We start from the raw sequence: 20,115 nt of genomic DNA, 5'->3' as shown, positions 1-20,115 counted from the left end.
GGGTGGTAACCACATAGCTACCTTCCCTTGTGCATTACTTCGCTCTGTTGTAATATATCCATTGGTTCCTAAAAGATTGGCACATGGAGGTCTCCAGCATCTGGCCACTCTGGGCAAAACTACAGGATACCTGTAGCTCTGGGCCTAGAGGACACATTCCTAAGGGTAGCATGGCTGTCTAAGGTCAGCTACACATATTCCCTGAAACAGGACTTTCTGTCACAGGTCCTCAGCGGTAGACACTGCCATGCTTGCTGTTCCTATCCTTTCTGAAAGACACGGTCTCTCTTGGCTTCCCCACACACCTACCTTTGCAAAGAAAACACATTCTTTTACTCTTGTTTCTATGGTTACAATGTGTGCTCTACATGTTGTATGTCAAAACTGTGTGCCACAAATGTTTTCCCAGTCTGTGGTTTGCCTCCTCACGTTTCCAGAGGTCTTTTAAATCAATGAATCATAGGACCTTTCAACGTTGTCTTTAATGGCTCTATGCGACCCTTCCAGCGCTGTCCAAGCGATGGCTTTGCTTGCCCTGCATTGCATCAGTGGTCTGGATGGGTGCCCGTGAAGAGCAGCGGATGCAGCCTGCTCCTGGACTCTTTCTTCCTCTGACGTTTTTCCACCTTAGACTGAAACCACACTTCAGCTTTGAGATGAGCTCTAAGATTAGCATAACCCTCTAACTCTGTTCTTTTTTAAAAAAGGTCCTCTATATTTCATACCCAATTCAGAATCAGCTAGTCTCTCTAACACGGGCCACTGGTAACAACTGCCCTGAATCTGTAGCTAAACGTGGGCGAGCCAAATGCAACATTGAATCTTTCTGATCCACAAATGTGGTCTGTTTCTCCATTTATAATCTTTGAAATTCCTTTCAGCTACATTGTATAGCTTTTAGGACACACATCTTAGATATCCTTAAGCTGATTTACTATAAGGCTTTTGAGGGGCTTTGATGCAATAGATAACACTCCTTTTTTTTTTTTTTTTTTTTTTTTTTAATTGTGTAATAGCTTGTTGACAGTTTGTGAAACACTGGGCTGGAGAGACGGCTTGGTGGTTAAGAGCACTGTCTGCTTCTCCAGGAGACATCATTCTTGGCACTCGAATGATGGCTAACAACCATCTGAAATTCCAGTTCTGGGATGTGATGCCCTCTTCTGGCCTCCTCCAACACTGCACATACACAGCGCACAGACACACATGCAGGCAAAACATACAAACATATAAAATAAAAATAAATCTTAAAAAAAAATATGTTAGGGGTTGGGAATTTAGCTCAGTGGTAGAGCGCTTGCCTAGCAGGCGCAAGGCCCTGGGTTTGGTCCCTAGCTCCAAACAACAAAACAAAACAAAAATATATGTTAACCTTGCATCCTAAAACCTCACATTCATTTTTTTTTTTTTCTTTTTTTTTTTGGAGCTGGGGACCGAACCCAGGGCCTTGCACTTGCTGGGCAAGCGCTCTACCACTGAGCTAAATCCCCAACCCCTCACATTCATTTTTAATAGTTGCTTTTTAGATTCCTTTCCGCCCTTCTTGTCCCTCCCTTTCCCTCGTTTCTTCCCTCCTCCCTAGTGATTGAGGAGAGATGGGGCAGGTCTCACGTAGCCTATGTTGGTCTTGAACTACACACACTGAAGAAGCTCTTGGACTCTTGATTCACACGCCTCTACCTTCTGAGTGCTCAGCTCTCACTGGGCTTCCTAAATGCACAGCCATGCCTTCAACCTAATTTCTTGTTTCCAAACTTGAGTCCCAATGCACTCTGGAGGAGTGGTCTCTGATCTCCTGATACTGTTGTGCTTGTTTGTTTGTTTTTGAGATGGGATTTCCTTGTGTAACCCTGGCTTTCACGGAAATCCCTCTGTAGACCAGGCTGGCCTCAAACTCAGGGACTGTATTCCCGAGTGCTGGGATTAAAGGTGTCTCTTCTCTTCTCCTCTTCTCTTCTCTCCCCTCTTCTGTTCCCCTTCCCTCCTCTCCTCTCCCCTCCCCTTTGCTCCCCCCCCTCTCCCCGCCCCTCCCCTCTCCCCCTCTGGGGCAGGGTCTCTGTATATACCCTAGGCTTCAGCTTCCTAGGTGCTTGGGTTACAGGCAAGCTGCAATTGTGTACTGAAATACTTTTTTTATCTGCTGTGATGATAAAATGGCTCTCTGTCTCTATTTCGCTACTGTAGCAGATGACATGAGCTGATTTTCAAAGGTTAAACATCCCCAAGATGAACCTGTGTCTTTTTATTCAAGATTTCACTGGCCAGTCCTTTGAGGGTTTCTGTGTCTCTGTGAGGGCCCTGGCCTCTGACCTTCATCTCTGTGTCTTCACGAGCTTTAGGGTGGCTGCGGTGCTGGTTGCCACAGGCACTCGGGGACCATTGCTCCTCCAGTGTCTTCTGAAGCATCAGTGCAGGACTGCTGCTATTTCCTCCTGAAATGTCTGACAAAGTTCACCGATGAAGCCAGCTGGGGTACGGATTCTTTCTGGAATAGTTTTTCTTCTGCTGATTTCTAATTCAATTTCTTTAACAGACACAAAACTATCCAGGTTTCCTGCTTTCTTTGTCTTGTTTTTGGTGGCTGTGTTTGTCAGTGGATCTGTCTGTCTCGTCTGAGCTGTCAAATCTGCAGGCCTAAAGCTTTTGTGACATTCCAGCTGACCCCGTGGCAGCATTTCAGACACACGTGCTGACCCTGGGGATGCTTTCTCAGGAAGTCTTCGGTCACGTGCTGGCTGCGGCTCAATTCTGACCTGGAAGCTATTGACCTTGCAGGTTTCTGTCTTCACTTCAGATGCTGCAGTTTCCTGTGTGAGAGTGGGGAGCATCAGAGGGCACGACCTGTGGGTGGGGAGCTAGGGACAAACAGATCTGGAGTGGGAGGTGTGCACATGTGCGCGCGTGCACACACACACAGACACACACGCACAAATGTGCACACACATACGCATACATGTACTCAAATACACACAGAATGCATGCACACATATGCACACACACGCAAACATGCACACATACACTCACATATGTACACGTACACATAGATATGCATGCATGCACACACAGGCAATGGTCAAGGCTGTGTCTACTAACACAGGAAGTTGAATCAGAACAGGTTGTGCAGGGCCTCACCACTGTTTTTTACAGCCTGTGGGTTGGGATCACCTTAGCATGAGACACAGGATTCTACTCTTCACATCATTGCGGATTCTGACCCTTGATCTCTTATCCCTCCTTCCAGGAAAAATGATATAAGACCCTGCATCCAGGCACAGCCGCCATTCCCATTGCGTAGAGAGCCTACTGTTTGGCCTATATGCTATTCCATGGAAACCTAGAGTCCTAAATTCTTTGTGGTTGTTTTGAGACAGGGCCTTACTGTGTATAGACCAGGCTGGCCTCAAACTCAGAGACCTACCAGCTTCTGCCTCCGAAGTGCTGGGCTTAACAGTATATACCATCAGGTCTGGCCAAGTAGTAAATTCTTAACTTCTAAATTGTGAGGCAAACATAAGGCAAACAGTATCAGAACTCGCATGTTATGTGCCTATATGGAAATGTCACGATGAGACCTGTTCTATTATACAGTAAATATATGCTAATTTTAAAATTAAATATATAAAAAAAACCCCACCCTGGCAGCACAAGCTGTTTAAGAACAGCAGAGAGACAGGAACTGTGTGGAGACCGCTGCCAGCTCAGGGCACACTGCGGGGACGCAGCCCAAGCCAGAAGCGAGGTCAGGGGTAAGGACAGCCCCTCCGCCCCTGACCTGACAGCTCCTTTCACTTGTTATTTACCAGAGTTAAATGTTCTCTGTCTCGTCTCTACCTCACAGGCCCATATTACCTTGCTGAGGAAGCTCACAACAGGGCAGGCTCTCCAGGAAGAGAGGCGTGTGTAGCACATGGAGGAGGGACTGCCACCCACACACGCTCCTCCAAACGGAGGCTGGAGGAGGGGGCGGCGTACAGAGAGGCAGGTGCTCGGCCTTTCCACATTCTAGGGGTCAATATGAAAAGCAAGGGGTCTCTCTCCCCCGGGTAACGTGCAGGCCTGAGAATTCCCGGCAACAAGGATGCTGGCTCCATTCCCAGACTCTCAGCAATGGAGACTGCTCGCCTGTCACTCGGCATAGTTCATCGGGGTGGGATAATCAAGGACAGAGCTGGTTCTAGAGTCTGCGGGGAAAACCCATCTCTGGTGCCGGGACTCTGTCCCGTGGCCCTAGACGAGGAGCTAGGGTTACACCAACAGGCACTCAAAGCACTGCTGGATGAGGAGCATATAAACCTCACTGCAGGCAGACACAGACACAGACACAGACACACACACACACACACACACGCACACAAAATCTAACAGAAGCACAAAAGAATTAAAGAGAAAAGCATCACTACAGGCAATCTACTGCCTGAAACGCTGGCTTGACACCCACGTCACTACCGTTTCCTGAAGTAGGAAGTAGGAGAGCCTCCGCCTCGATGTGGCGGAAAGCGAAGCCCTAAGAAAAACATCACAGTCTGTTGGGATGGAGGCGGGAGACCTTCCTAGAGTGAGGGAGCCATGTGAGACTTCACTACTCTTGCAGTCAAGAAAGAGGAGGGCAGGGACTCTGTAGAGCCACTGATGCTTTCCCCTGCCCCCGATGGCCACGGCCCCACCCTGCAAGGCCGGGAAGCCTGTGAGCACCATCGAATCCAGGACTCTAAGAGGAGGCAGCCTGGTGGGTGGCACAGAGGGGCACACAGCACTTCTGGAACTTTCCCTGAGGTCCTGATCCTCAGAGACCCTCGTACAAGGAGCCTACCTGCCCCGAGGGCTGCCCCTGTCCTGTGTGGGGAAACTGTCAGGAGTTAGTGACTGCTGCCAGCACTCCCACAGCAGTGCAGGTCACTGGGCTTGGGATACGCATCTGTGACCTGGGTATGCGTGTGTTCTCCCTGCAGTAGGTCACCCTGACTGGCCCATTAGCAGTAGACTGTCCCCTAATACCACCTTGATTTCAATGGCACCAAGAACCAGAGGGGAAACAGATCCTTTCCTCTCAGAAAGGATCCCTTCTGGCCTACTCAAAGAGGCCAGCCCTCTGTGTGTGCATCTGTGTGTGTGTGTGTGTGTGTGCATCTGCACGTACCTATGTGTGTGTCTGTGTGTCTGTGGTATGTGTGCATGTGCATGTGTGTGTGTGTGTGTGCATCTGCATGTACCTATGTGTGTGTCTGTGTGTCTGTGGTATGTGTGCATATACCTGTATTTCTGTGTGTGTGTGTCTCTCTCTCTCTGCATGTGCATGTGTGTGTGTGTACACGTGTGTGTGCGTGTGTGTGTGCACGTGTGTGTGTGTGTGTGTGTGTGTGTGTGTGTGTGTGTGTGTGTGTGGTATCCCTCATTTCAGGCTTCCTTCACTGAGCGTGACCTTATTCACAGATCCTTACATTAGGGTCCATGACAGCACTGAGTTGGACTGTCATGGAGTCAAGCTTTCTCTCTCCTAGAGTTTGTTTCCACACAGCACCATTGTGGTTATTCAGTGCCTTGGCATTTGGGGCCTGGAATGGCGACTCACATCTTCAGTCTCAGTACTCAGGAGGTAGAGGCAGGAGGATCTCTGTGAGTTTGAGGCCAGCCTAATATACGCAGCAAGTTCCAGGCCAAACAGGCTACATAAGTGAGACCTTGTTTCAAAAACAAACAAAACAAAACAAAACCTCAAAACCCAAACAGGATTCTTACTAAGCTAAGAATCAGTTTATCAACCCTGATAAAATCTTTCCGTGTTTATGTCTGAAATTTTGGGAAATCTCCAAGACAATTAGGAGCCATGAGGAACTCAGGCCCACAAACGTGGCACAGCTCTCCGTGGATGCAGGGCGGCTTCAGCTCTTCCCAGACACGTTCTGCAGCAGAGAGGATTGAAGTGTGGCTGTTGTTGTGTAAACATCTTCTACTTCGTGGTTTTATGTTATTATATTTTTACTTTTAAATAATCTTACTTCTTTGGTCACTTTTTGAATGTCATCAGGCACTATTTGAAAGGATTAGAAGGTGTGCCTTGGGGGAGGAAGTATATCACTGGGGGTGGGCTTTGAGGTTTCAAAAGCTATGTCAGGCCTCTCTCTCTCTCTCTCTCTCTCTCTCTCTCTCTCTCTCTCCCTCCCTCCCTCCCTCCCTCCCTCTCTCTCTCTCTTTCTCCCCCCCTCTGGATCAGGATGTGTAGAACTCTCAGCTACTTCTCCAACACCATGTTGGCTCATGGACCACCATCAGGTTTCCCACCATGATGATAACGGACTAGCATCTGAAACTGTAAGCAAGCCCCCAATTACAAGCCTTCTTTTTATAAGAGTTGCCTTGGTCATGGTGTCTCTTCACAGCAATAGATCACTGACTGAGACAGTGGGGCTGAGCACTGATCCAGTATTGTTCACACATTCGAAATGAGAGCTCTGGCACTGACTTTTGGCTTTACATTGAGGCCCAGCTTACTTCATGCTTCCTCTGTAGCCCAGGCTGGCCTGTGTTTCTGATCCTCCTGTCTCAGCCTCCCACAGAGTTGGGACTGTATGCCTGTATTACCAGACTAGCTTGCATTTTTATTATAAATGCTACACTTGGAGACTCCATTTTCTAGCAGTTTCTACAGCACATGGGTCACAGTGACTTGTGGGACTGTTGAGTGGGTGAAGCCACTTGTCACCAAGCCTGGTGACCTGAGTTGGCTGGTCACTCCCGTGTCTCATGACTTGGGACATTTGAGCAGAATTCTGAAGATTGCCCCCACAGAGGGCTTGCTGATATACCTCACCATTAGATCAGGTCTCTGCAGAGTGAGGCCAGGCCTCCCACGGCTCCTCGCAGAACTGACCCCTCCAGTAGGGTGTGGAGGGCAGGCCCAGCCACAGCCGTCATCAACTTCCTTTCCTTCTGCTTGTTGTGGTCTCGTCTTTGCTTGCCCTTCCACTGTGCACAGCCAGGTATGCTGCTCACAGAGGTCAAGTCTATGAAGCTGGCTGTGGATCTCTGCAAACCATGAACCCACGCCACCCTCTGGCATCTGACAGCAGCTGCATCTCACAGGGAGGATGACGGCCTGTGTCAGCCACACACTCCAGAGGATGTGGCAGTCCTAGCTTGGCCTCCCACAGGCCACAGATGCTGCAGCTTTTCCTTTCTTGCTAGGGACACCGCAACATGATGGTGGGACCCTGAGATCTAGTTCCAAGGGATCAACCAATTTTCGGGCATATGAAAATGCCACCAGACGATGCAGTCTTGAGGGCTGATTTTTGAGCCAGACTCTCTCTGATCCTGTGGTCTCAGGTCTGAGCCAGCCCACAATGGACTGGAGGCCACCCTCACTCTATTACCACAGCAGCTCTCTCTCTTTGCTTCCCACTGAAGCAAGATTAATAACATCCAACCTAAGACTGTATCAAGTAATTACACCTTTTAGTGCACCTGGTAATTTTTATCCAGCTGGTGCTAGCAGTCAATCAAAATGCCATAAAAGGGCTCAGAATGTGCTAATGACTTGCTCACTCTGTCAGGCTTCATGGGGGTGCATTCAACTCTTAGCACAAGAATGGTGCATGAAACAGTCTTACGGCTTATCCAGACAACTCAGCTTCTCTAAGGGCTGTGCTTCTCCACACAAGCCAGCTTCTCTACACAGCTCAACGGTGCTCCAGAGCCTAGCTTCTCACCCAGTTCATCTTTCCCATAGGGCTGGGTTTCTCTACAAAGCTGAGCTTTCCCACAGAGCTGGGCTTTCTACTCCACACAGCTTTTCTGCAGAGCTAGGCTTCCCTGAAGACCTGGGCTTCACACTGGCTGTCTTCGAAGTGGCTGCTGTAACGCAGCTACCTTCTGCAAAGAGCGGTTTGAAACTCGAAAGGTTTCAAGGTCACTAATACCAGTCGGGAGAGGAGAGTAAGCTCCGCGCCCTCAGGCTGCTAGAAAGAAGGGCAAGCAAAGAACTTCAGTGCCCCTTTCCAAACGCACATTGGCATACAGCAGCCCCCTAGATGCAGAATCCAGCCCAGGGTCGTCCCTGTGGCCTAGCAAGCACTGGATTCCGTCTGTGTCCCTGCTGGCAACATGGCTCCACACAGCTTTCTTGGGGTCTCACACCCCTGCCCATCCTCCTGTTGGGTTCTGTGGCCCTTCATCTGGGGGAGCTCACAGCCACAGGAGACAGTTGGGGGACATAGTGTAGTGTAGGTGTAGTTAGTGGCTCACAGCCGAGGCCTTCCCAGGTACCCCTGGCCACAGCAGCAGAGAAGAACATAGGTAAGTCACAGAGGATCACATCCCAGGTGATCTGCTTCGCACATCAAGCATATGAAACCAGGTGACTTCTAGTGTTCACACATAAAACCACGAAGCTACTGGATCTTGTTAATCCCAGAAACAACAACTCGTCAGGTTCCCTGTTTACACCACAAGTGTACCACTGGGGCCTCTTCAGAGGATAAGCAATCTCTGTGGCAAAAGCACCTGGCCCAAGGCCCAGGCTGCAGAGTGGGGAGGAAGGGGCTTAGCCTGTCACAGCTACATGTCTGTATGTGCCCATGGGGCCAACGGGACACTCCTACGGTGCTCCCTCTCTGCCCTATGCAGAGAACAAAGTAGAAGATGGTGAAGAAGGTGAGGATACTGTCACTGTGGCGTGTACCTCATCTGAGAAGAGGCTGCCTTCATCCACAGAGCAGACGGTGCCCTAGTTAGCTTTAACTATGAACTTGACATAGCTTCAAGTCACTTAAGAGTCTCAATGGAGGGACTTCCCAGATCAGATCACAGCTGCCCCTGTGAGCACAGGAAGGCCCCTTGCTGCTAGGCCATGCCCAGAGAGTCACAAGGTCACCGGAGGAGACTGAAAGTCAGGAGCTGGGCAGTCTGACAGAGATACAGAATGTTCTAGACTGAAGGAGGCCCTGGTTTGAAGAATCTTGCCCTTGTGTGAGCTCCCTGCTCGCGTGATTCGCTTTGTGATGGGCCTCAAGTTCTCTGCACGTTTGGGTTGATCCCCTCAGAAAATGTAAACGTAAGCAGAGATTACATGTAGAGAGATTATGTCCAAGAAGGCTGCAACATGGAAAATCTAGTGTGGTATAATCCTGGAAGAATAAAGATCTCATCGAAGAGCAAGAAGAGAACAAGGAAGTGAACACAGCCAAACCTGGATAAGCCACCGAAGCCAAAGGCAGACGCTTTGCTCTCACGTCAAAGCTTCAAATAATGTGTCTGAAAATGTCAGCCACTCGCACAGTGTGTAATGGGGGCGGAGCGGGAGGAGGCGCAGACTTGGGTAGGGAAGCCCTGGAGCAGGCAAGGGCCATCGACCACACAGGCTGTTAAATGATATTCACACTGGACTACAAAATGTGTGCACGCACCTGGCTTATGTGAGAGACGCTCTACTCCTAGAAGTCAGCAGGCTGGGGACCCAAAGAAAGGGCAGACACAGGAGGAGGCGGCTGGAAGCTGCCCCTGTGTGAGAACTGAGGCTCCCACTGCAGTAAATCAGTGACGCACCTCCATGGCACATGGCCTTCATTCATCAAACTGAACTGACCTTGGAGACATCCAAGACACTGTGGGAGAGGGCTGGCTCTTCCCCAAATCTCCTTCAGAAAAGAACGCAAAGCTGTGGCCGCTTCCCACAGAAAATGACTGTGAACACGACTGCTGCAGCTGATGAGCGGACTGTTCACAGCGGACCACTCTGTGAGGTGGAGGATGCGGTGGGCTGGGCCAGGCCGACAGGTACAGGTCGTCAAGGAGGTATCCTGGATACAGATCAGCCGGCCCGGCCCGGCCCAGCCTGGCAGCCCACCAGAATCACCAGGAGTGTCCTGAGGACATTGTTCCCAAATACATTGACACGGAAGTTCCACCTACCGCTCCAAGCATGATTCTGAAGATCAGCCAGCGGAAGCCCCACAGGACGATTTTGGATGTCGGGGTGCGCTCAGGGAGGCGGGATAGCGTCCAGAGAGGGCACAGAAAGATTCCCAGGAATCCTGTTTCCAGTAGCTGTGACTCCCATCCTGCAAGGGTTGGGGGTTGGGGTGGGGCAGAAGAGGAGACACAAAGAGGAAATTTCGTCAATGGGGCCAAGTGTTTACAAAGGAATCACCCCCAAGTTCAGCCTGACCAAGAAGTCCTTAAAATGAGACTGAGACACGCAACTATCACCAAGTGTCTTCAGGGGAAACAAGATGCAGCGCTCTGAGTGGGGTGACCCCAAGCCGGGGACCAGGGAATGCTGCAGCTTCTGGTGTCCTCCATTCTTTTGTGGACAGATGACACTTGCCGTCTTGGGTGGGATACAGCGTGATCTGAACACACACTGCCATTGCACACTTGTGGGAAGCCTTTTGTTTTTAGGTTTCCATGAAAACTTGCCACTTTGAATGTCCTGCCTGAGGAATATTTGCCAGTACAGTGCAGTCACAACTCAGCAAACTCCGTGGGAGGGTGGATCCCACTCAGGCCCAGGTCCAACGAGCCAGGCAAAGCTGGCAGCCGGGGATCAGAAACGCAAGTAAGTGATTTGTGAGCCCTCAAGAGGGTCGATAGCTACGAGCTTGTGTGTGGACACCTGCTACTCCCCCAGGGGGAGCTCAGCACAGGAAACGCCACAGGAATAGCCCACAGGTCAGCCCTTCAACCCCAAGGACTGAAAGAGGGGAGAGCCCTGTGGCAGAGGAAGTCCCACTGCTGGTACTGTCCTCGCCATCTGAGGTCTCAGGACTCCAGGAAGGGCTGTGCTATCCTTTTGCTCTGACAGCCACTCACAGTGACAGCCATAACTATGCACACATGTACCTTACAGAGTAAGGAACGGTTAGGAGGGGCAGCAGGAGGACATTCTAGAGGACGACAGAGGTACAGGGAGTTACACGTGCTGCTTTTTTTTTTTTTTACACAAGTTAATTTAGAATTAAAAGCTTATACAATAGCTAATTAGTGTGAAGTCATAAACAGTAAGAAATAGGGTACACATGAGTCCATGCTGACAGAACCAACAGCTGACTGTCTAACAGAGACACAGCATCAGGCACAGATTTCCCAGAACAACCCCTCACAGTGCATCGGCTCTGTGCATTGGTCACTGTCCTCAGCAGGCAGAGGGTATGGGGCAGAGTCATCTATGGTGGCCTCCCCAGGTGATCAGAGTCCACTCATTGAGGTTTCAGTGTGTGTGTCAAAGCAGGTGAGGGAGGTGCTACCCCTCCCAAACCCTCATCAGCTTACCATGGGGAAGACAAAAATGGGCCTCATGGAAGGGTCCCCAGACTCTGAGCAGCACACCAAACTACCAGGGCTTCAAAGTCAAGGGGAGACAAAGGTGTCATCAGGCTAGAACAGCTGAAATGTGGTGACCAAATGTTACCTGGGGTCCTGGGTCAGCAAAAAACAACAAAGAAAAACTTCGGGGAAACTGAGGAGGTATGCAATGTGGTGAAGGTCCCGAATGAGTCTGAGGGGTCTGGTGTCGGATTGTGTCAGCCAGGTTTATTTTCATAAATAGTCCTGTAGACCTCAATAGCTCTAGAATAGAAAACCCATTTCTGACCATCAGGATCCTGTGGCTGTACCTGAACCCCCACCCCCTTTACACAGCACCCTCCGAGGACTGCCCCGTTAGCCACGGGCTCTGCTGGGCTTCAGGTCTCCTGCTAGCCCCCTGGCAAGTCTGCTGTCCCATCCCCATCTGTGCTAGGGCCTTCATTGGACCATTTCGACGGCTGTCCTCTTGGAAGCCATCCATCCACTTGATGAGCAGCTAAGGAAGTGACAAGCCATGGGCTGGTTCTGACAGGCACTGCCTGTTCTGGGAGCTACAGTGGATGGACAAGCGGTGGTGACCAGGGCTCCAATGGGTGCTGAAGCTGAGCTGTGACCACAGCAGCTGGATTTGCTGAGCTGGAGAGCCACACGCGTCATGTGGAGCTGGGCCGCTTGTGACAAGCTTTCCTGCTCTTGGCACTACTCCAGGACTGAGCATTTGTGAAGTGTCACCAAAGGGTTGAGGGAGAGCTACAGACCCAGAAAAGAACGCAGAGCGATGGCTTCTGGGTACCCTCAGCCCGGCTGCTTCTGCTGCTGTCTGTGCCCAGGGAAGGAGCTTGTGTCCTCTGCACCTTGCATGACTGAATCCTGTCCTGCTAGTAATAGCAAATACTCCCCGACAGTCGTCCTTTTCACATCGGCAGTCCCCTTGCACAACGGTCCCTCTGGTCTTTTTCTGGGATGGTTTGCATTAGCTTGGGATACGTTTCACATGGCTGTGCCTGATACTCCATGGGGTTTCACGGCTGGTAGTGTCTGTGGATCACATAGCTGGTAATATCCATGTAGAGAAGTATCTGGTAGACCCTGGTAAAGCCACTAGCAGTGACTATTTTTGAGGAAGAACCTTAAAGATTATGTCCCCCAATCCCCTCCTCTACTGCTTCAGAAGTCCAGACAGCAAATCTGGAGCCACAGAGGTCACCAGCAAGCAGAATGCCAGTTTGCACCACACCCACCAAGCTGCCCACCCCTTGCCGGAACCCCTTTGCTAGCCCTGGGGCAGGGTAGAACTGGCACCATGACAGATGCCACATATAGTCTCAGAGCTTTTAGGGGACACATTCCCCAGAGCTTAGAGCCTGCCTAATTGCCACCTCGATCTGCAGACATAGGAATGGAATTTTAACACGCACTGCAGTGAGTGACACTGTTCAAAGTGATTGATATACAATGGCAGAACCCAGAGATGCATGCCAGTGCCGAGAGGCAGGGTGACAGGGCTGGGGGTGGGGTGCGTGACAGGGTAGGGCAGGGTGACAAAAGACAAGCTGTCTCTAACAGGAAGGAGGGTGTGCGTGAGGGTCCCCCCTAACCCATGGCCTTCAGAGGGTGTGGGACATTCCTGTCCTATTTGGATAAACATCACTGAGCCGGGGCCTGAGGAGCTGTTTCCTACTTAAGTCTCTGCCTTGCCCTAGTTCATGGAAAGGCTGTGACTCACTGGGGTCTTCCTGACAGAAGCCAGGGCTGCCCTAGTGGCTGTAGCCTGTGACAGACACCCAGGAGGGAAGGGCTACTGCACTCCCACCTGCTCGTCTTCTTTGCCTGGATCTGTGGTGTCCCAGCAGCTGCACCATGTGCACAAGGAAGGCCATTGTTCTCCTCTTCAGCGTGGCAGGAGATGAGTCCCAAGGAAAAATAACCAGCACATTGCCAGGGGCCAAGTGACCCAGTGAGGGTGAGTGGGTGGTTAACTATTCTTGCCCAGGGTACCAAATTCTTATGCACTGGACAGAGTCGGGATGGCGCCTTCTACAGGAGACAGATGGCTATAACTGAGCAAACACAATCTGTGCAATTGCCTTCTCCACAGCCCCTCCCTCCTACTGCCTGTGCCTGTGAGCTGTGTCTTCTCTACTGGGGCAGCTAGAAAGGGTCTTGCCTACTGTCCGGGTCTCTGGGGACAGCACTGTTCTTGCCTCGTTTGTGCTTCAGGTAACAGGGACACAGCCTCACCAGTGGCATGCCAGGCAGCTGTCAGAAGCTAAGGGTTCCTGAGTGACAGCGCTGTGGGGACTGCCTTCCTGTGGTGACAGACAGCTGGTTCTAGAACCTTCTCTTCCACAGTCTGCCCCTTTCAATTCCTGTCACACAGCTGTACGCTGAACCGGTTGTACCTGGGAGTTGTACATCTGAAGTGAATGGTACCACACAGCCTCTCAACACAGCTTAGAGAAGCTCTCTGTTGGGAGCTGCTTCTTGGGGTGTGGGCATAAAAGGCTTGGCTGGCTCAGCAGTCATGCTCACTGGATACCACAGATGAGATCAGATGCGCCAGAGTACACGTGTGAAACTATTCGCAGGGAGGAGCGGCTGCTGGAGTGTGCTTACTGGGAGCACCACACCCACAGACTGAGCATTGCGAGCACACTGGTAACTGCAGCACTCTGGAGGTGGAGGCCGGAGGATAAGGAATTCAAGTCACCCTCAGCTTTGGAGTGAGCTTAGGCTCATTTGGACAACCTAGGGAGAGCATGTCTCAAGAGTAAGAGACCGGTAGAAGAAGAGGGAGAATAAAGGATGACCCTAGGGGAAGCAGGAACAACACTATAGCTATAACACACATCTTCTCTGGCACATATGGGAATGGCCTAGATGCTGAACAGTGCGGGTAATACCAGGCCAGGCAATTTGACCACATCTCCATGCTGTGTCTGAGGAGACCGAGTGTGCCAGCCTCGCCTTCCCACCTGCTCTTCACAGTGATCACTGTGGCTTCCCACACTCAAGGCTAGCCATGCAGCTATCCTACCTTCTTTCCAGGCTGGGTGACAAGAGTACGCACATCAGGGAAGATGTGGTTCCCCAGAACTAAATTTATCTGTTCAGTCACAAATGGCATGAGAAAATGGAAGCAGAGACCATTTAGTTCTCAGCCCAAGGTCACCAGACCCAGGAGCTCCCCCTGGGCATCTCCCTTACACTGCCCGGGAGGCTCAGGTATCTACGGAGACTGGACACAAGCAGGAAAAAGCAGATGTAAGGCAGAGACAGTAAGACAGAAGATTCTAGACTCCAGAGACTGCAAGTTGGTGGAGAAGCAGAGGCAGAGAGACCTATTCGGGCCCTACCCCTTGCTTTGCTACACATTGCTTCTTCTCACACAGAACCAATGAATGGTGCTGGCTCCTCTGTTCACTGGCATCAAAGAAAGAAGACACCAGGCATCCACCCAGAGGCTCGGTCTGCGCCTTAGCAGGACAAATGTTGGAATGAGGGACGCAAGAAGCCAGCAAGAGGAGGCCAGGCAGTTTTATACAGGAGAGCTGCCCTAGTCAGGGAGGCTGTCTGGCCGGGTGGCTCAGGAAAGAGGTGTCCTCAGCCCTAACAGGCTTAGAAGCTAAGCTAGAGAGTTTGATGCTTAAAGCAGCCAGGAAAAATGGCAGCTTGAGGTGACGGATAGGGGAGGGGGCCCTCAGAATCACCAACTTGATGCGCATGTGTGGTGGGTGAGAGGCAGGCATCGTCTGGCTGGATGCAAGGCCAGGGACCAATCAAGGGCAGAGTACAGCCAAGTTAGCCAAGGGCCCAACAGTCTGGGAAGGGGTGGGAGATCAGGGAGCAGGGAGCAGGCAGAAACTTTTGGGAGGCCCTATTGGGGGGTTGTTATCTCATCGGGTGGGAAAGCTCACCCCAGAGGGCTGTTTCTTGCTCCAGATCACCATGAACAGGACAGGAGTCACGCCATGGCTTGGTGCCAGTTGTCACTCCTGTCGGGGTCAGCCAGGACACAGACGAACTCAGCCATGTGAGGGGTGACCTGGTCCCAGGCTGGGGGCCTAGACAGGGGTATCATACAACGTGAGGCTCGGTGAAATGTCACCCGAAGCTTTGTGTCAAAGGCCAAGCTAACTCCATAAATAAGACGAGAGCTCCGAAGCATCTGAGGCCACTTCCCTGAGATGGCCACTCTAGAACGAAGACAGCAGCCAGGCTGCATGAGCTAGTCAGAACGATTTCAGATAGTCAAAAAGAGTAATTAAATATAGCTCAGATGGATCCTTCAAAAGTGACAGCACCATCCACGTGAGGAATAGGAAATCCATTAGCTCCTTCGTTAAAAACAGGGAGAAGGGGGCAAAGCGCTCCCTCCTGACTGGCTGTCACTCCAGCAATGAGCCGCCCGCCCTCTGCCACCCCAGGGGCTTCTAATGATGGCCCTGGAGGGAGCCCGCAGCTTTTAAAAGTTTCCTTAATTTTCATAGGTTATATTTTAGGAGAAGTTATGAGCTAGCATAGCAAAATTTTGCTGTGCTCTACTGCCAGCGTGGGATGGGAAGGAAGGCTTGCGGGTGACAGAAACTCCTCGTGGGCCACATGGTGCCCAGCAGCGCTAACAGAGCTGGGGGCCTGCACTAGCCCAGGCAGTAAGTGACATCATGAGGAAGCCACGCCTAATCCCCAAAGAGCAGCAAGCCCTCCATCCCCCGTGTCTCTGACCTCAAAGTCTGTGTCCTCCATGGTCTGCAACAGTGATGGGGGATCTGTTGGGTCCCAGGACTGCAACATTCCTGCCTTCCTACCCCATCGGGCAGCCACAGGTCACAGGGTTCTGTTTGCCAGACTACAGGATCCACATCATCACATTTTTCAAGTTCACCTAAGTTAGGATTTGTGGTTTTACTACATATACTGGATGCTATTTGGCTTTTGTTTTTAGGGGGGGGGTGTCTTTCTTGTTCTGTAGCCCGGGCTGACCTGGAAGGGTGCATTCCATACTGAATGCAAACTCATAGCTCTCACAGCCTCAGCTGAGCACCGCTGGGATTGCAGACGGACACCAGCGGAGCCAGCCAGCAGGTTCGGGGTACATGCACAATGGTTTCCATCTCAGTTAGCCACAGCCCCGGCAGCAGTTGCCCTGCACACGTGTGGGTCATCGCCCTCTTGCAGAAACCCCCAAGTAATGGTTGATACTCACCCTGGAGGCAACCTACTGAGTGTGAGCCACATGGAGAGGTCTCAGTACACTCAAAGCTGCCCTTGGGGGTGCTGGAAGGGATTTACTACAGAGTCGTCCCCACAGGAAAGAGCACTGCTGTGTGCAGTCTTCACCCTGCCCCCACCCTCCTCCTCCCACTGTGGAATCAGCTGGGCATCTGCAGCTCTACACGGGAATCCACACACAGGTACAAACACGGGGCTGTCCACCCAGCTAGTCATGCTACCCTCTGTATTGAGCACCCCACAAGCAATGAGGCACCCTCTAACTCACTAAAGGGGTGGTGAGTGCAGTAGTCAAGCCCCAGGGGATGAGAGAGAGAGAGAGAGGGGAGAGGGGAGGGAGGGAGGGAGGAGGGAGGGAGGAGGAGGAGGGAGGAGAGAGAGAGAGAGAGAGAGAGAGAGAGAGAGAGAGCTCATGAACATGCTTTCTAGTGAGCGGATGTTTCTCAACTCAATGGCCCCAGGCTTCATGCTGTGAGTGTAATCAAGAAAGCCAGGTGTGGTTCCTCAGGCTAGTAATGCCAGCACTCACACAAGGTTGAGGCAGGAGGATTGCCTTAAGTTCGATGTCAAAGAGCCACAGAGTGGGACCTTGTCTTAAAATGCAAGAAGCTATTTTAAAAAAAAGGAAGGAAGGAAGGAAGGAAGGAAGGAAGGAGGAAGGAAGGAGGAAAGAAGGAAAGAAATGGACTTACTAGCAACCACAGGCTGAGAAGTTTGGAAGTTTGCTAATTCACATTTTAAGGATGTCCTTGGGCACTCAGTGAAAAGGAAGTGACCTCCATAACCCACATGCCCTTGAGGTGACCCTTGCTGCAACCCAGGTTCCAGGTGCTTGTTAATGTTCGGTTGCTAGGACAACCAGACTTCCGAGCCACCGGGTGTCCCCCACTGCTTAGATCTCTGCAGGTGTCGCCAGCTAGCCTGGAAACGGGATCCACCGAGGTGACCTCTGCAGCTTTACTGCCTCTGGATAAACGCAAATGTGCTTCCCCTCAACGGAAATTAGACTTAGCCAGATTCTTTTCAGATTAATATATTCCAAATATTTAACGTATAGAGAGCATGCTGAAGGGCACACGCTTTCTTGGGCTTTCTCCTGTTTCCTGTGTATGGAAATGAGCCACAGACTGCCCATAGCCTCAAAGCCACAGGCCAGGATCGTAAGGAAGTGCCAGACTCCATGGCCCTGTGGCCCTGTCTGCAAGGCTTGGGCTGGTAAAGGAACCGTATGGGCCCCTGGGATCTAAAACTGTGGCTCATGTGAGTGAGGGGGAAATGAAATTTAGCTTAACTGGGTTTAGGTTTAAGTGTCTCGGTGGGGCGGGGGTGCCTATGGCCCACAGGATGGACCCCACTCCCACTCATCTCAGGGGCAGTACCAGCTCAGGTACATGTAGCGTGGGTCTCAATGCAGAAACAGAGAGTGGCCATCTTCCAGAGAGGGCCACGGCTTCAGCTGCTCCATCCGTGCCTGCCACACCAGGCCACCAGTCACCCCTGAAGCCAGAGTGAGAGACGGTGGCTTGATGCTGAATTAGTCTCCTCGAGTTTGTTGGCCTAAAGCCCTTCAACAAACCTCTTTTTGTGCACATGTGGCTGTGGAGGCCAGAGATCAGCTTTGGGTATCATCCCTCAGTCCACATCCATCTTTTATTTTCTGAGGTAGTCTCTCACTGAGTCCTGGCTTTGACAAGTCCATTAAGCTGTCTGGATTACAAGTGAGTTCCACCATGCTGGCTTCTTCCACGGGGTCCTGGGGATCAGATTAGGTCCTCACGACGAAAGGTAAAACATTCTACCAATGGAGTTATCACTCTAGCCCCCGGCCACTAGGCTTTTATGGTAGCCTTTGTAGTTTATGCTTCAAAACGCCCTGGCAGAGGACAGCAATCATTTGTGTCAAGCTCTTTCACCTGTATGTCAGCTCGGTGTGACCACCACCTGCCTTCCACTTGTGTTATCAGATACTGTTGGTTTGCAGCCCGCTGCTCGGTTGCATTTCATGCTCAGCTTCTGCACAAATGTACAAAGAGAAGCGAAAACTAACTGAGCTGATGTGACAGCGTAGGCTCAAGTTCACAGGACTGACTATGAACATGCAAGTCCCCTACAGCGTCACCCCTGATTTCAGTGTTGTCAGGTCACCCCCACCAAAGCTTCCTCCCAGCCCTTGCCAGATGACACAGTCTGTCCCCTCTCACCACAGCTACTCTGAGGACACAGCAGGGGCACCCAGCAGCACTAGGTGGAGCACTCTGGGAGATGCCTCATGGATGGGCCATTTATGGCCCAGGGACCAGCGGGAAGGTCATAGCCATGAGGCACAGAAAAGAGCACAGGGATGTTGGTTGATCAACCGAGAGAATAAAATAAACCTCTACTGTGCTACGCAGACATTGGCGGGGGAGGGGCAGTTCTTCCTTGCGGAGGGGCTCCATAGAATGAATATCTGCAGGGGTAAGGGGAGCAAGACTCGCCTCAGGATGTCTCAGCAGCAACCTGGGCAGGTAAGACCCCAAATCAGTGTGACCTGGAGAAACTACCCTTAACCCTAGAGGGTGTGTGTGGCTTCAACTCATACAAACCACGTGACACCCCTCCAAGTGGCATGGGGTCCCCCAGCACTAAGGGATCGACTCAGGTACCTGCCTCCTTCTGAAAGCTGTAATTGGATGTAGGGACAGTAGACGGCATATCTTAACAAGGTAACCTCAGGTAAGTGTGGCCAGGAAGCCCTCCCTGTAGGGGAATCCTCCCCAAGCCCAGCATCCAGTTTATCCACTAGGAAGCATGGGGTGGACCCAGTCTGAGGCACATTCTGCCGAAGATGCTACCAGGGATGGTCTACACGGTCACCAGCATGAGGAGTCAACAGGAGTCTGGGGACAAAGACGCAGGGTGAAGGACATGGGAGGTTAATGTCCTGGGAACTCCAGTAGTGATCTGTGGCTGGCTGGCTGGCTCTGAGGCTGGTTTCTCCATGCCACTCGCTGACGTCACTGTGGGGGCGCTCTCTCCTCTCTCTGCAGCTCCTCAGTAGTAGCGTGTAGCTACTGCAGGCTTATCTTCTAAGGTGTTGCTGGCACTGTTTCTCAAAGTGCAAAGTTAGTGTCAGCACTAACAGTGTTGGCTTTGCTGGCTGCTTAGCTGGGACACGCCTGACCACTATGAGACATGGGAAGCCAGAAGCTTGCTCTAGTCTTGGGAGCGACTTGGGAGGAAGGCAGGCCTCGACACAGAAGCCTGCTGGCCCTTGGCAGAGCCACACTTCCCATAGTGGGGCTACTCCATAAATACGATGGTAAGTGACTGGACACAGGACATCTAAGGCTGCATCACTGTCAGAACCTGAAAGAGACTAGAAATCTCTGCTGGTGAGTGTGCACTGTTTAAAGTGACCAGAGATGGCAGCCCCTAGAAGGGTGAGCACAGGAAAGGGAGACCAGGCCTACACACACAATGTACCCCTGTGGCACCTTCAGCCACAGAAGGGAGTTCTGGATCTGCCTGTTTGGCCCTGTAGTTGCCACCATAGCCAGGTTAAGTGTCCACCAGGTTGGCCCTTAGATGTCCCTGTGGCAA

General features: G+C 51.5%; 1 protein-coding gene across 1 annotated transcript in view; it reads right to left on the bottom strand.

Annotated features, from left to right (window-relative positions):
* LOC116909144 (lipase maturation factor 1-like) overlaps window positions 1-20,115 on the bottom strand; it is a 68,852-nt gene that overhangs the window by 21,714 nt on the left and 27,023 nt on the right. The window contains exon 4 of the mRNA XM_032912629.1: window positions 9,907-10,055. Coding sequence (XP_032768520.1) covers window positions 9,907-10,055 — 149 coding nt within the window. The remainder of the gene's footprint in view (window positions 1-9,906; window positions 10,056-20,115) is intronic.

Source organism: Rattus rattus, chromosome 9, assembly GCF_011064425.1.
Source record: "Rattus rattus isolate New Zealand chromosome 9, Rrattus_CSIRO_v1, whole genome shotgun sequence".
Taxonomy (NCBI): Eukaryota; Metazoa; Chordata; class Mammalia; order Rodentia; family Muridae; genus Rattus; species Rattus rattus.
This window is presented reverse-complemented; position numbering and strand designations above follow the sequence as displayed.